The sequence below is a fragment of the Hemitrygon akajei genome, chromosome 4 (assembly GCF_048418815.1).
Source record: "Hemitrygon akajei chromosome 4, sHemAka1.3, whole genome shotgun sequence".
In the NCBI taxonomy this organism is placed as follows: Eukaryota; Metazoa; Chordata; class Chondrichthyes; order Myliobatiformes; family Dasyatidae; genus Hemitrygon; species Hemitrygon akajei.
Genome location: NC_133127.1, coordinates 133,246,774 through 133,263,852, shown reverse-complemented (window position 1 = coordinate 133,263,852; position 17,079 = coordinate 133,246,774). Strand labels below are relative to the sequence as shown.

Genomic DNA, 17,079 nt, shown 5'->3' with positions numbered 1-17,079 from the left:
TTCAGAATGAAATCAGTTGTGTTCCACTGAAGCATCCCACCTCCACTGTCCATTTCATCTAACACTATCAGTACAAGCATTTATTCCCATTGCCCTCTCTTTATTTTGTATATTTAATTCTCATGTTTCCTTTTGACAAGGAGGAGGCCATTTTACCCATCAAGCCTGTGGCAGGATGCAGAGCAAACCCTTGAGTTCAATTTTCCTGGAAAATAAACCTCTTCCACACACCTAGTGACACCCCACCTCTTCCTCACATCCCATCAGCTCCTCATTGTAGAGTTTTAAATGCCACCATGCAGCTGGGAAATGTGCACTTTAGTAGATAAATAAGTCTGGAATTTAAAGAAAATAGCTTTGTTTATAATGACGTGTAACTACTGGTGCTGAGAGAAACATCTGGTTCACTGAATTGCTTAGGGAAGGAATTTTGCTGACCTCATCCAGTTTGGCATAAATGGACTCCAGACCTACCATGGAGACTGACATGCAATTGACATCTAATGTGATCTAGCAGGCTACTCAGTTCATCGAATTGGCAATAAATGTCTGCCCAGCCAGCCTAGTAAACACACTGGACAAGAACAAATGTGAAAAGGCTTTACCTTTTCAATAAAAATGTTTCTTCTGTATTTTTAGTTCCATTAGTGATTATCTTAAATTGATGGCACTTTATTTTGCTGTGGATCAATAACATCCACTCAGTCAAATCCTTTAATAATTGTAAAGATTGACATTAAATCAAGATGCAAGATTCAAATTTACTTATCATGTGTACATAAAAACATACAGTGAAATGCATCCTTTGCGATAACGACCAATGCGCCCGAGTGTGTTCTGGGGGCAGCCCGCAAGTGCCTCTACACCTTTTGGCACCAACCTAGCATGCACACAGTGTTGAGCAGAACAACAAAACACAACACAACAGGCAACAAAACAACAGCAAAACCAGATGGACACCCCACGTCTGCATTGCTGGCCTTCAAACGTGAAACAGAACCTTACACTCCAGCCTGATCTCTAATTACCCCTGCATCCTTGTCCCGAAGAACTAACCAGAGCCCTACCTCCACTCTCTGTCCCCAAAACCAACCCTACAAACCTAAAATAAAACTAACTCTGAGCTGCATCCTGAACAGAGACCACCATTCACACCATCTTGGACTGTTTCATTGCTCAACCTTTTCAAGTTTCCCTGTTCATGTATTCCACTGGTTGTACTCCACAAGTAAATGATTTCTGAGCCTTGCAGCTCTTAATAATGAGAACATAAAAGTCTGCCAACTTAACATAATTTTTGGTGAATCTTGAAGTCTATATAAGCTTTCAATTTATGGACATATAGTGCTACTTGCTGAAAGTGAATTTCCAAACTTGCAGGAATGGATAAATAGATTTGAAACTATCCAATGCCTGGAAGGCATTTTAAATATACAGTGAGTATTTGGCCGGTAAATATTTTATTTAAGGACTACGTCTTCAAAGTTCTCAACCTGTTGGGTCTGGGCCATGGTTAGTTCATAGAAGTTAAGGTTCAGGTTGATTGAGAACTGTTGGAACTGATGAGACCTTCTTTAAAAACTGTTGTAGTGCAAACAGAAATACAGTGCCTTGAAAAAGCATTCAGCCCCCAACCCTTTGTTCATGTCCAGGGATTTTAATCAATTTGACTGAGAATTTTTATTTCTGAATCAAATGATCTTTTTGTTTTTCCACAGTAGAGCCCAAAAAACAAGGAAAATTGTAAAGCATGAAAAACTAAAAAATCAAAAACGGAAATGTCAGCAGTTCAAAAGTGTTCATCCATCCCCCTTTGCTCAGTTCTCAGTTGAACCACCTCTCGCAGCTATTACAGCGAGTAATCTTTTTGGATAAGTCTCTATTTGCTTTGCACAATGTTTTTGAAACAAGATTTGCCCATTTCTCCCCTAAAATTGATCAAGCAATTGCTCAGGTTAGTTGGGGTGCAGCGATAGCCAGTAGTCTTGAGGTCTTGCCAGAGATATTCCATCAGATTAAGATCAGGACTCTGAATGAGCCACTCAGGGACATCAATTTTCTTCATTTGAAGCCACTCCATGGTTGTTCTAGCAGTGTGCTTTGGGCCATTGTCCTGCTGAAACATGAACTTCCTCCCCAGCTTAAGCTTTCTGGTATGGGCTAGCAGGCTTTTTTTAATGCAGGATCTCTCTATTCAGTAGTATTCAACTTCCCATCAACCCCGACCAGATTTCCAGTGCCTGCTGCTGAAAAGCATTGCCATAGCATGATGCTGCCTCCACCGTACTTTACAGTAGGGATGGTGATATGCAGTATTAGATTTACAATACACGTACCATTTAGTGTTGAGGCCAAGACATCAGTCTCATCCAACCACAAGACCTCCTTCTACATCTTTACAATTTCTTTGAAGTGACGCTTTGCAAAGTCTTTGCAGGCAAGGATATGCTTTTTTTAAAAGTCTGAGCTTTTCTCTTGCCGCTTCTCCATAAATAGCATTTTTATGCAAGACCTTAGGAATTGTGGAGCCATGAACTTCATCTCAAGTTGCAGCCACTGACCTCTGCTGCTCACTCAGACTGAAACTGGACTCTCAAGACTGAGAGATCAGAGTGTCATTATTGGCTTTTAGAATTGCACCGTGCACATTGTATTTAGATATCACAAGTAAACAGAGTATAGAGTGTATTATAATAAATATCATCAAAAGATCAGAGTTTAACAACATTGATTATGAAAGTAACATTGAACTAACTCCTGCTTAAGCTTTTGTGTAATCATTTATTTGAGAATCATGATTTTTTAAAGAAGAATTAAGTTAAATTATCTGAAAAATGGAAACCCACTCTTGGAAGATGGTAGCAGGTGCTGGTGGTTCTCCTTTCTGCTCCCATAATGTATAGGGGCCTTGCAGTAGTCCGCAGTTACTAGTAGCAGTTGCTGTCTCTAACGAAAGATATTTGGCTATCCAAATAATGAGTGCTATGCATTACACTAAACAGATGTTACAGGAAAGGCTTGGCAGTAGGAAATCATGAAAAAAAAGCTGTTTTGTAGAGTAAGGTAAAGAAGATGTCACTTAATGGCTACTGTACAAGGCACTTCCCATCGAGCCACAAAATCTCAACTCGGGATAGAACTTATCAGATTTGAATACTCTTAGAACTGAAAGCAATTTAACTTTCTGCAGAACTGTAATTTGATTTTGACCACCCACATGTATAATATGAAACATGTTCATGCAAACAAGTTGAATATTTTTAACACTTGAGTAATTTTTGTTTCAGGCACGTAAGGTAAAGCTAATATTCTTAAATATTTACACGTGTGCCCATGTAAAAACAGGTTCATTTAGGGAGTGGAGGCAGTAGGGATGGGATGAGTAGTTTGGATCTCAGTGGTTGGAGTACGTAATTGATGAAATGTCAGTGGTCAGCGCAATGGTTGGTGATTGAGGCGGAGTGTTTGTTGGGTTGGCAGGTTAGTGGATGGTGGGGGATGATGGATAGTCAAGTCTGATAAGCTCACCGCCACGGTGGGAGGTAGGTTGCCCAGCTGGTTGTTCTGGCGACATTCTGAAGTAGTTCCAGCGACGCGCTGAGAATGTTGGCTTCTGTATTTGTATCTTGTGGACGGTAAGGTGAAAGTAGATGAGGATTGTTTGGCCATTCTCTGTGTGTGCCTAGATTCCTCCAACTTAGAGCATCAGAGAGACCTTGGAGTGAAAATTATATCCTTAATGCAACTTCATGAAGTCCTCAGTAATCAGTTATTGAAATGGCATTGTGTTGTGGTAGAAGTGTGATATTATGCAAATCAGTTCAAGGGAATGGTGCTTTATCAAGTTGCAAGCAGGAATTAGGATAATGATATGATTAAACAATGACTACAAATCTCTGGAATGGCAATGCAATCTGTTAACCTTGGGTCATGCGGGCACTTGGGTTAGTTAATTATAACAGAAAAACATAAAGATCTTATGTTTCATTTAATGTTCTGCACTTCTTTGTAAATTGATCAGGGTTTAAAGTTATTACAAATCCAAGTGCAGTGGCTGCTGGAAACCTGAAATAAAAACTGAGAATGCTGGAGGTACTCAACAGTCCAGCAACATCTATTGAGAGAGAAGCATTTAAGATCTCAGGTTAATGCTGTTTGATGTAATTTGCTCAGTATATTTTTTTTAAGTTGAAACAGAATCTCCATTCAATGCCTGCCGGGGGTCCACAGTATTTACATAGTATATAAATGCCTGTTGGAATTACCACCTCTTTTTACATATAGTTTCTATCTCAAAATTGATCCATAAAAGCATGGTTGATACTATTGCCTGCTTTCTCGTGTGTATTTAGAGCTTAATATGATGTAAGACGGCTGTGCATTCTTATGATATGTAGATCACAAATTTTCTAATTCTAACACTGAATAATGCTTCAGTATCTGCAAGTAAAGTGATATAGTACATATAAAAGTCAGCAAAGCCATTGGAGTAGATACTTCTCTTAAATCAGCTCTATTTTGGCACAGTTTAGTATACCACATTCAAAATGATAGGAAGGGAAGGTTGACAGAACGTTTTGTTTTTTTTGCACTAAATGAGTGCTTTGCCTTGAATACAAAATAATATTGTGGATTTGTACATGATGAAAAAAATAAAATCAATTTTCCATAGACGTCAAATTAAATGCTTAACAAAAGTATCATAACAGTGGTTTTCTGTGTTTATATTTGACCAAGTAGCAAATTCAAATTTGTTCAGTATTTCTTTAAGTAAATAAAGCAACATTTAATTTGTAACCTAGCAACTCAATTCACTTTATAGTGAGAAATAAAAACAATTGGGCAAATATATCATGTCTGTAACAAGGAATCACTTACTCACACTTAATAATGCAAAATTTAGCTATATTGTAATGCATTCTTCTATAAACATGATAGTTTCACAGACAAAGCCAATGGTGTTAAATGAATCCATAGCTGTGTGCTATCTTCATATTGCCTACTTATTCCAAAATCTCAGTACTGTTGATCAGTTGGGATATCAGCGCAGATCCAGTGACGTTTCTAGTTTCAGTCAAGACCTGCAGATACTTCAAAAGGTGTGTGTGTGTGTGTGTGTGTGTGTGTGTGTGTGTGTGTGTGTGTGTGTGTGTGTGTGTGTGTGTGTGTGTGTGTGTGTATGTGTATGGAGAGTGGAGCAGATAAGTGGTCGGGACAGATAGTGGAAGCCATGCAGGAGGGAGTTGATCCAGGGAACATTGAAGGAAGTGTCAATCTCATTTTTGAATACAGCACTGGAGAATTCATTTAGCTGGCTGTGGTTATCATTGCAAGAATTAAGGTTTTGAGGGCCTGAGACCATGGCTAGAAAAAGTCCAGTGATCTCACACAAGTGGTGAAGGTCAGTGGAACATATCTTCAAGAACCATATGTACTAAGATCAGGTATTGATCATTCATCTGCCAATACTCAACATTAGTTAGACGTGCTGCAAACCCTCTCAATTCAGCAACTGGAAAGCTCAGTCCACAGAACACAGCCCACACAAATTGCCAGCCACATTCATCCTCGGCACCTACAACATACAGCAGCAGGCATGACACCCATCCCGGAGTTTTGCAAGATGAGTGACAACCAGATGCAACAGGCACTAACCAAAGGAGGAGTGGTGCAACTAAATGTCCTAACCACAGTGGAAGAAATGCTGGCTGATATTCGGACCAACTGCTGATGAAAGGAATAAAGATTAGCTTTATTTGTCACATGTACATAGAAGCATGCAGTGAAATGCACCGTTAACATCAAATCCAATCAGCGAGGGTTTTGCTACGTGGCTCACAAATGTTGCCACCCTCCTGGCAGCAACATAGCGTGCCCACAACTCACTAACCCTAAACGTACCTCTTTGGAATGTGGGAGGAAATTGGAGCACCCAGAGGAAACATTTGCAGTCACAGAAAAAACGTAAAAACTCTTTACAAATAGTGGCAGTAAACAACCCTGGGTCTGTAATAGTGTTACACTAGCTGCTATGCTACAGTAGCCAAAGGCAGTTTGAAGCAGTGGACAGTGATGGTGTTACTTAATACTTGATACTTCTCCTCACATCCTACCTGCTGAACACTCGGCACTGAGTTTCCAGTTGCAGCTGACGTAATTTGCAGCTCTTATTTAATTGCTTGAGATGCAGCTCGTCCGGCAATCCCCCAAATTATTTCGAGCCTAATCTCGGGACAATTGTCAATAACCAAGTAACCTATCAACCGATATGTCTGCAGGACCACAAAAGGAAACTGGGCACCCAGAGGAAACCCAGGAAGAATGTACAAACTCCTTACAGGCAGCAGCAGGAATTGAACCCACGCCTCCTGTACTGTAAAGCGTTGTGCTAACCACTATGCTACTGTGCCCCTCCCCCACCACCTCCCACCTCCTGCAAAAAGGGCAACCTGAACAGGCAGAGGAAGAACTGCAGGGTGGCACCAATGAGAAAAGTCGCTCCAGAACCTGATTTCACCCTCACATTCATCATCAATAATTTAAAGGACTCTAACAAAGTACGATCTGAAAACGTTGATACCCACCTGTTTTCGTCAATAGCTTAGACCACCAAAGTGAATAGTCTGCTGCCGAATTAGAGTGCAACCTTGTCATCGAGCAACATTGACCACTTGTTCCCAGACCCAGAGGTCGTCCATGTGCAGATTGCTCCTCTCTTACTGGGTACCATCACCTAGGGGTATTGAGAGACGAGGAAGATTGGTACTTAGAACCACACCTAGGTGATTAGTTCATTTATTGTATACAGTGTGGTACAATGCCAGCTGTATGTCTATTTTATTAGCATTTGTATTTGAATTGTGGCCAAATGAATTGTCAGGCCATAGAGGACCAATAAGCAAATGTGACTGTAGCTGTGGAAACTCGTATGGGTTTAAACTTGCCCCCCCCCTTTCAAATTCCATTCCATTTGCTCAGCTCCTTCGTCTTCTCTTGAATTTGTTTCACTGTCAAGGTTTCCATATGACTGCTCTGCAATGTTTTCCTTCCTGTTGAACCATGACTCCCCCCTTTACATCGCTGACAGAGCTGAATCTATTTTCCACGCTACTCTTGTCACCTCTTCTCATCCAAAGAGAGTGAGGATATTATTGCCATGGTCCTCACCTTTTACCAGCTTCTGAATGAATTGAGGCATCGTTTGCATTTTCCATCATGTTCAACAAGATTCCATCACGAGACTCATCTTCCATTCCTCTGTTCTGTACAATAACATGGACTCTTGACCTCACAATCTACCTCACTACCTGCAACTTATTGCCTACCTGCACTGCACTTTCTCTGTAAATGTAATACTTTATTTCACCATTGTATATTGTTTTACCTCAATGCTCTGTATGAATGGTATCTAAGACAATTTTTCACTATACCTTGAAACAAATTTCCTGTCTCCCTCAACCTCTCTGCAACTTTCAACAATGTCCCTGATTTCCCAGTTTACATGAAGTTTCAAGTTTACAGTTTACAGTTTCAAGCTAAAACACTGGTTGTGTGTGATTTTCTGTGGGTGCTGCCGGATGTGCAAGTACTTCCAGCATTTTGTACCCTTTGCGTGGATTTATAGCCTTTGAAGGATCTTGATTTTAAAGGTGCCTGGGTGTTGCTGAAGGGGAAGTTAGAGACGTAGTTACATCATCACAGATGAATTATTTGCTTTCTTTGCAAACAGAGGGAGGATGTGTGGAATAGCATCATATTTCCACTTACTGATTTTTCAATTCTTCCTTCCACCCATTGGTGATCTCCAAAATAGCTCATGGGAAATGCTGGTGCCTCATAATGGCAAAAAACCGCAGCATCCACGTGGATATTGTAATCCAAAGATAACCTCTCCCATGCAGAATTGAATTGCTATGGTGGCTTAAAAGCATTGGAATAATGGATTTCCACTATGAGAAGGCATTATGATTCCTGCCTTAACTGAATAATGTGGTCCTACTTCACATAGAGCTGAACACTGAGGGAGAAGAATCGTATTTAGTTCTAGTATCAGGCAACATCAATGTGAGGTATCCACTAAACTATTGTGGTTAATTTGATAGTTCATGGCAATACCTAACATCCTGGCAAATCTATTAACTTTCTCCACTTGCTAAACTGTTGAAAGAATAACTGAAATATAGATAGCTTTCTTTGAACAGGGGATCTTCCTTGTTTAACCATAGATGGTAGTCTCAATGGTTCTGCAAATAATTCCAGCTTCAGTATGGAAGGAGCCACATTTCTATTAGTTCACTGTCATGGTTTCATCAGTAGACATTGATAATACTATCCTTAGCTTGATCAGAAGTTTTGGGTGTTACCAGTAGGTGCAGCCCAGGGCAGTTGACCAAAGATATGAGAAATATGCCAATACAGAGAGATTAAGCAGGGAGCATGCAGAGTAAGAGGAGTTGCAGGTGGAGAGATGTGAATGACAGCAGAATTCTAGGTGAGAAACAACATTTCTCTTGGCTGTTCACAAAACAGAAGCTTGTGCATGTACTTCGAAGTATCTGTCCCTCAATTAGAATGATCTCACTGATATTTTGGGTGTTACTTATTCTTTCTCTATCGATAGTAAGGTGGAGATACATCTCTAAAAAAGGAGGTGTAAGGTGCTCCTTCCCTCCGCTAGCCTGCAGGTCACCCTTGGGCAAGGTGCAGCTTGGCACCATTCCCAAAGCCCCCCCCCCCCCTCCCCCCACCGATCAGTGTCACAGGAAGCCATGGGAGCAGGTGGTGGATGGTCGTATGAGCAGCTGGTGTATATCACAGGTCCTGGTTATGCAACCACTGACATCGGTCAGACAATCTCTGAAGAGTTCTGATAATGGCCTGGGTCACCTGTCTTGTCAAGACACTGCCCATAAGCAGGCAATGCCAAACAACTACTGCAGAAAAATTTGCCAAGAACAATCATGGTCGTCGGACAATGACCACCTACATCATAAGACACGGCACAGAATGACAATGATGATGATGATTATTCTCCCCGTATTGGTGTATTGCTAATGCAGCCATCTTTTGGGGCAATTGCCTTGTGCTGAAGCAGTAAAGTCTACAAAATGTGGTTCAGCAGTAACATACCACTCTCTGTCAACGACATGGACCAAAAGCTCCAAGCATATGTAGAATTGTAGCGAAGTTGGAAGAAATCAGCCAACATCCAACCTATATGTAACATCTGCATTGAGCTGGTCTCATCTCGTGACTAGTCACTGCACTCATTATGAGAAAATCAAATTACACGGTGCTATATTAGGTGCTAGTGGGCCATCAGGAACTCTGGGTGTTGGAAGGAGGCAGTGAATGGAAAAAACATTCATATAAGTTTTATTTATAAAGAATAGCAATATCTACAAAATATTAACATGAGCAAGAACAATTCCAAATTACAGCATTCTGTTTAGGTTCCAAATCTCAGATATCAAATGAAAACCAAATTCATTTTTAGTTAGAATCAGTGAGATTCATTAGAAGAAGCTTTATTACTTAAATTTCTCTAATTAATTAGATCTAGTGTTACTCCTTATTTAAAGGTTTATAGACTAACTTTCTATTTATCTCTAGTTAGTTAGGAAACTAATTGAATTCCTATTTTTAAGTATTATGGTTCACCTCAGTTTCAGTTTCAGCCCAGTATGTCCATAAATGCAAATTCCATACCTCCACCGCCCCACCCAAAAAAAAGTGCACACGCACACATTCATACACAGTTTAAATCCTTTCACGACCAACAAAACAACTTTTAAACAAAATAAATTTCATTCAGTCACTTACCAAAGTTCTTGCAGAATACTGAGTTCTTCCAAAAGCTCAAATTCAGATCGTATGGATGGAAAATAAACATATAGATCCAACCGTATTAAATCCTCTATGCCTTGAAAGAATTTTGTTCATGCGCTGGTTCTGCGATCTTGGGTGGCTCGCCATCTTCTTTCTTGGTTTGTTGGACAAAATAGCGAAAAGTCTATTCACAATTCTAATGCAAAAAAAACCTTGAGCTGTATACAACAGGATTGCAACCCATAAGTTTTAATGCGCGTTCTATTTTCTAGACAACTCAATGTCACATTATTTCCAAACATTTCTGTTACAACACTACTGAACATATTTCACACATAAACTATGTGCTCAAAACAGTAAAAGTGTTTTATTTCACCAAATCCCTTGGTAAGATTTAACAGAACTATTTCCCAGTTACACAGTAGAGATCTTGCACGCTACACTCTGCTGATATCGTCTCACTATGGCTGATGCTCGTTATAGCCATAGCTTTAATAAAACTTTTATCGATATTGTCCCCCTCCAGGGGCTTCACCCTGAGAATTTCCAGTAAGTAGTTAGTAGCTACTAACCCCACTTTTAACAGTTTTTATCTTTAGTTTGTTGTGTTCCTGTTGCTTGTCCATGCCTGCATCTCCATGCTTTGTTCTCACATAGCTTTTTTCATCCCTTCACTGGTAGAGCTTTCTAACATTACATCTTTGGGTTTAATTAATCTGGGTTACATATAAATCATGTGCAGTTCCTGTAAATGATCTTTATGGGAAATTTGTCCCTTTCCGGTATTGAACATATTCAGCTGCATGAGTGTTGGCTAGAGAATTGAGCTTACAAAATGCAATGCTGATGTCACATTGTGCATGCTTAATGATGTCACGATCTCTGTGGTTTGCACTCTTGCAGCAAGTGTTCTCTGCATGTACAAGCAACTGCACCAATATGGTATTCTATGCCACTTACCCCACAAAGGACAGCATATACAGCAGCTACACACACAAAATGCTGGTGGAACACAGCAGGCCAGGCAGCATCTATAGGGAGAAGCACTGTCGACGTTTCGGGCCCAGACCCTTCGTCAGGACTAACCGAAAGGAAAGATAGTAAGAGATTTGAAAGTAGTGGGGGGAGGGGGAAATGCAAAATGATAGGAGAAGACCGGAGGGGGTGGGATGAAGCTAAGAGCTGGAAAGGTGATTGGCGAAAGTGATACAGAGCTGGAGAAAGGAAAGAATCATGGGAAGGGAGGCCTCAGGAGAAAGAAAGGGGGGGTGGGGAGCACCAGAGGGAGATGGAGAACAGGCAAACAACTAAATATGTCAGGGATGGGGTAAGAAGGGGAGGAGGGCATTTAGAGAAGTCAATGTTCATGCCATCAGGTTGGAGGCTACCCAACCGGTATAGAAGGTGTTGTTCCTCCAACCTGAGTTTGGATTCATTTTGACAATAGAGGAGGCCATGGATAGACATATCAGAATGGGAATGGGACGTGGAATTAAAATGTGTGGCCACTGGGAGATCCTGCTTTTTCTGGCGGACCGAGTGTAGGTGTTCAGCGAAACGGTCTCCCAGTCTGCGTCGGGTCTCACCAATATATAAAAGGCCACACCGGGAGCACCGGACGCAGTATACCACACCAGCCGACTCACAGGTGACGTGTCGCCTCACCTGGAAGGACTGTCTGGGGCCCTGAATGGTGGTGAGGGAGGAAGTGTAAGGGCAGGTGTAGCACTTGTTCCGTTTACAAGGATAAGTGCCAGGAGGGAGATCGGTGGGAAGGGATGAGGGGGACGAGTGGACAAGGGAGTCGCGTAGGGAGTGATCCCTGTGAAAAGCAAAAGGGGGGGGGAGGGAAAAATGTGTTTGGTAGTGGGATCCCGTTGGAGGTGGCGGAAGTTACGGAGAATTATACGTTGGACCTGGAGGCTGGTGGGGTGGTAGGTAAGGACAAGGGGAACCCTATCCCGAGTGGGGTGGCGGGTGGATGGGGTGAGGGCAGATGTGTGGGAAATGGGAGAGATACGTTTGAGAGCAGAGCTGATGGTGGACGAAGGGAAGCCCCTTTGTTTAAAAAAGGAAGACATCTCCTTCGTCCTGGAATGAAAAGCCTCATCCTGAGAGCAGATGCGGCAGAGACAGAGGAATTGTGAGAAGGGGATAGCCTTTTTGCAAGAGACAGAGTGGGAAGAGGAATAGTCCAGGTAGCTGTGAGAGTCTGTAGGCTTATAGTAGATATCAGTAGATAGGCCGTCTCCAGAGATGGAGACAGAAAGATCAAGAAAGGGGAGGGAGGTGTCGGAAATGGACCAGGTAAATTTGAGGGCAGGGTGAAAGTTGGAGGCAAAGTTAATGAAGTCGACGAGCTCAGCATGCAAAGCAAGATCTTGACTCAAAATAATGCATGAAGTTTTTGTCATTGCCATAGACACGGTGCTGCCAACGTTGCAGTAATCAATCATGGCAGAGTTTCAAATTAATCACGAAATGTTTAAAGACAGCAATATGGATTCAGAAGAATTAAGAATGTACAACCAAGAAAATTAATGGACATTTGATGTATATTTCCATATTTTGCCTGCACAGTGGAAAAATCTACCGTACTTGTTCAGAAGTAGAGGTAACAGAGCACTTTCAAATATAAGCAAAAACAGAAATTATCAACTTTGTGACTCAAATATATCAAACATAAAGTTGTCAGCAGCCACTGAACTCATAGCACTCATTAATGAGATTTTTGTACATCCTGTTTTATAGTGTTTGTTTATTACCTATAATCATAATACATGATTATTTGCTTTTATAGTGTATGTTTTTAAGAGTAATCCAAATCTGTGGCAATATATCTGGTTTGTTAAGGGATGCAAAGTTTTGCAATTTCTTGTCAAGAATACTGAAGAAACAGCTAAGTCTGCCACATGGTTGCATAGTGGTTAGCACAAAGCTGTACAGTAACCGGGTTCAATCCCTGCCACTGCCTGACAGGAGTTTGGATGTTCTCCCGTGTCTGCGTGGCTTTCCTCCGGGTGCTTCAGTTTCTTCCTGCAGTGCAAAGATTGTACGGATTGGGTGGTTAGTTGGTCATTGTAAACTGTCCTCTGATTAGGCTAGGATTAAATCGACGGATTGCTGGGCAGTTTGGGTCAAACGTCTGGAAGGACCTATTCCGCTCAGTATTCCAATAAATAAATAAACAATACAGTGTTAAGAAAAACATCTCTATGCTATTCACTTTTGTCAATGGTATTCTGTATTTTACAGCTTTCAGTTCATTGGCCTTTATTTAGCAAGCAAAAGGCTTGAACCTATTATTGAAAGAAGGACTCATCAGAATATTATACATAGAGAAAAATACTTTCTACTTGATTTCCACAGTTGTTCATGCAGTAGTTTTTGCTAAAATTACCAGAGATGGAATGATGCAATATAGAACGTCAAGGCACATTAGGTTGAAGATAAAAATCACTCTTCTTCCCACATGCGATGCTTCAATATTTATTCCTTACCCACACAATTTTGAACTGAGTTTATGAAATAATGTTTGAGATTGGCTGTTTTATTTTTAGTTCTATAATTTTATGTCAACATTAATGTTTTCATTTTTATAGTGCTGCTTCCTAGATGTTATTTTTTGGTATATAATTTGAATTACAAGAGCTGCAGGTGCTGAATGGAATGCATTTAATGGACTGAATAATTTAGAATGTCCATAATTCAGAAATTATTTGTTTAATTTGTGTTTCAAAATGACTACAGTATTTAATATAAAAAGGAAATTATATGTAGTCTGTTTTTTGAACAAAATACTTAAAGCACTATTGTGAAAATCTAAATCACTGGTGTTTGTATTTGCTGGCATGGTATACAGTGCATTTTATTTCTAATTGAAAATATACTCATTGAAATTCAGCTACAGTAACTGAAAAAAATAACCTTTGGCTTTGGAAACAGGTCCAAACAGGAATGTGGAATACACTCTTGTTGACTCTGCTGATGGATTTTTTTCAATTGATAAATATTCTGGAATCATCAGTCTGGAAAAGGCACTGGATAGGGAACAGCAGGCATTGTACAACCTCACTGTCAGAGCCACAGACCAGGGAGAGACATGGAAACTCTCAACTTTTGCCACAGTCACGATAATTGTATTGGACATCAATGACAATCCACCGGTTTTTGGAAGACGAGATTATCTCACCACGGTACCTGAAGATGTACCACCGGGTACTGAAGTTCTGACTGTCTATGCTGCCAGCAAAGATATTGGTGCAAATGCAGAAATTACTTACAGTATTAGATCTGGTAATGAACATGGTAAATTCAGAATTGATCCTCAAGAAGGTAAAAATTCATTTTTTCTTTCAAATAAGTATCAGTTTACTGTTCATGCTAGAACATCAAGTATTTACTGATCTGGTGGGAGCAATTTCATTAAAGTGTTCATTGTGTTTCTTCATTCATGGAAATTCCCTTCCTAAATATTTGAATAGTACAGGTATTTTGCATAATACAAGTAGATACTTTATTGATTTATTTGTTCATTACTGTTTTCTAACTGATACCACTAAAATAATAAACTCCCTTTTACATGCTGTGTAAAGCTCCAAAAGCATGCATTAAATTAATTAAGCATGCATGTTCCCCTACTGCTAAGAATATGGGACATATTTTCATGTAAATGAGTTCAAATTTTGCAAATAATTCAGAATATGAAAATTCATTTGGCAAATAAAGCTATTCCTATAAAAATACCATCCCATCCTCAATATATTGCTCAGTCCTTTTTTTGTTTGGAGCAATTATCATGGTTCTAGAACCAATGAGAATTTTATATATCTCCTGCTTTTTGTATGTATTTTCTGTATATTTCTAATTTGAATAGTACTCAATAGCTTTCCGGCATTTGTCATTACATTGGACTTTGCGTATCAATGGTGAAAGCCACAGAATTAAATTAAGGCAAGGGTGAACTTATTCAAGGTGTTCGTGAATATCTCGTTGAGTGAAGATCCATTGGAAAATAGTAGACCCATTGGACCCAAAAATAATCTTAAACTGTGAAAAATGAGCAAGAACACACTGCTTTTTTTAAAAAATTCTGAGGCATTCAAAGAAATGTGGTTTATGTTCTCCCAAAAATGAATACATTGGATGCCATCTTGATAGCTGTAGGAAATGATCTGTTTGCAATGAATATTTTCTTTTATAGGATTCAGATTATTTTCCCGATAATAAGTAGCCTGGATGCCAACTTGATAACATTAGGAGATTGTTTGCTTGCTATGTTTATTTTCTTTCATAGGATTCAGACATAATTTTCACAATATTTTTGAATTCTCTTTTAAATGCAGGAATTATTTCTGTAATTGAGCCTCTTGATTATGAAACTTGTAAGAATTACTACCTCACAGTTGAAGCCAGAGATGGAGGCTCTCCTTCGCTGAGCACAGTAACTACTGTCAATGTCAATGTAACCGATGTAAATGATAACCCACCAGAATTTAGCAGGGATATATACAATTCAGTTATCAGTGAAGATGCAGCCATTGGAGATTCTGTTGCTTTGGTATGTTTCTTTTTTTTCACTTCAATACAATTCAACCAAATAGTGAAAAAAGTATTCTTGAAAGTCACACAAGTTACAAAACTAATAATTGTTAAGTGTGGCATTGCAAATTTACTGGTGTAACACATTGAAATGCTGCAATGAGGTACTGCAGTGATAGACAAATACTAGAAAAAGGTTGGACTCATTGATCAAATTTAAGTGTCCTGTGTAGGTAGGCAAGATCCTGTGGAAGGGTCCAATATGTCAGAATCCATCTTTTACCATTTCCTTCTTTCTGCAAATTCTTGGGATTAATTTCAGCACAGGTTGGTTGGGGTATACAGGCCAAGCATAAGCCTAGGGGCTTTCTGGAGCATCCTGAAGCTTTTCCAGATGTAGTACCATTCAGGGCTCCACCCTACACCACAAAGCAAAAATTTACATTTGCTTTTGAGCCAACGATGATGCAATAGATAGGAAGGATATTTCCTCAGCGATTGGCAGGTCAGTGAAATCCTCTTGCTCCCAATACCTAAGCTACTAGAATTTGCTGTGATATCCTAACAGTGGTATTAGTAATATTTGCACCACTGCTCATTTAGTTACCCATCTTTAAAATGCTGGTAACTTACTCCTGAACTTGTGGTTTTGATGTTATATGATAACAGGTACATAATGACACCACAAATTTATCCACCCTTAAGCCACAGAAAATCTTTGCAAGCGAAGATAGAAATAATGATGAAGCACTAAATATGTCACTTTTAGTTTGCAACATCACAGAATGAAACCATTCACTCCACACAAGCTCCATGGGGTCGTTCTTCCTTTTCTGGGCACCTATAATTTACTTCTGATCATGCAAGCCCATCACTTTCCTTTGATTTTTCCACTCGGAAACCAACACTAAGGGTTAAAGTAGTCATTTAATCTGCCTGCATTTCTCTGGCCTTAAAGTCCATTTAAAATCGATTAAACAGACTATATTTTTCTCATTTTTTAAGTCCTTCTCAACATGTATTTGATCACCTCTCAAAACTTGCACGTGACAGTGGTTTTGTGTTCTCTATTAGCCAAAGTTTTACTCCTGAGGTGATCTACTAAGTTAGAGATGCTAAATAAGTGGATATAGTTATTGCTAAATATAAACATATTGGCAAGAAAAACTTATGTTTATATTAGGCCCATTATTTTGATTTTTTTGTCATGCACATAAAGTTTATTCAATTGGTTTTGTTGACAGTTTGATACAAAAAGAAATCTGTTTTTCAATTGTCTTGTTCAATATTAATTGTGAATTTGATCACACAGGTGCTGGCAGAAGATTGGGACAGTCAAGCTAATGCACAGATTCATTTCTCCATTGTGAATGGAGATCTGGGTAATTACTTCAGCATCAACCCAGTCACAGGCTTAATCAAAATCAAAGAACAACTTGATAGAGAAAAAGTAAGGAAAGATTGAACAAGGACTATTTCTGAAAATTGTACTACAATACTTTGAAATTAATTTCCAATGTCTCAAAAATTAAACTAAAACAGGAAATGGTGGAGTTGAGCAGCAGATCAGGTTACATCTCTGGGAAGAGAAACAATAATGGGAAAATTGAGTGAAAGAAAAGAAACTCATTTAGGTGGTGGGGTATGACTCTGATGAAGTAAAATGGGCTGACTATGGGGGTGAATGGGAATGGTTAGAAGTTTAGAACA

General features: G+C 39.6%; 1 protein-coding gene across 2 annotated transcripts in view; it reads left to right on the top strand.

The window, feature by feature from the left end:
• The window catches only part of fat3a (FAT atypical cadherin 3a), a 687,349-nt gene that overhangs the window by 593,225 nt on the left and 77,045 nt on the right, over positions 1 to 17,079 (top strand). For both annotated transcript variants that reach the window (XM_073043347.1, XM_073043348.1), the window contains 3 exons: positions 13,774 to 14,163; positions 15,174 to 15,388; positions 16,682 to 16,819. In XM_073043347.1, coding sequence (XP_072899448.1) covers positions 13,774 to 14,163; positions 15,174 to 15,388; positions 16,682 to 16,819 — 743 coding nt within the window. The remainder of the gene's footprint in view (positions 1 to 13,773; positions 14,164 to 15,173; positions 15,389 to 16,681; positions 16,820 to 17,079) is intronic.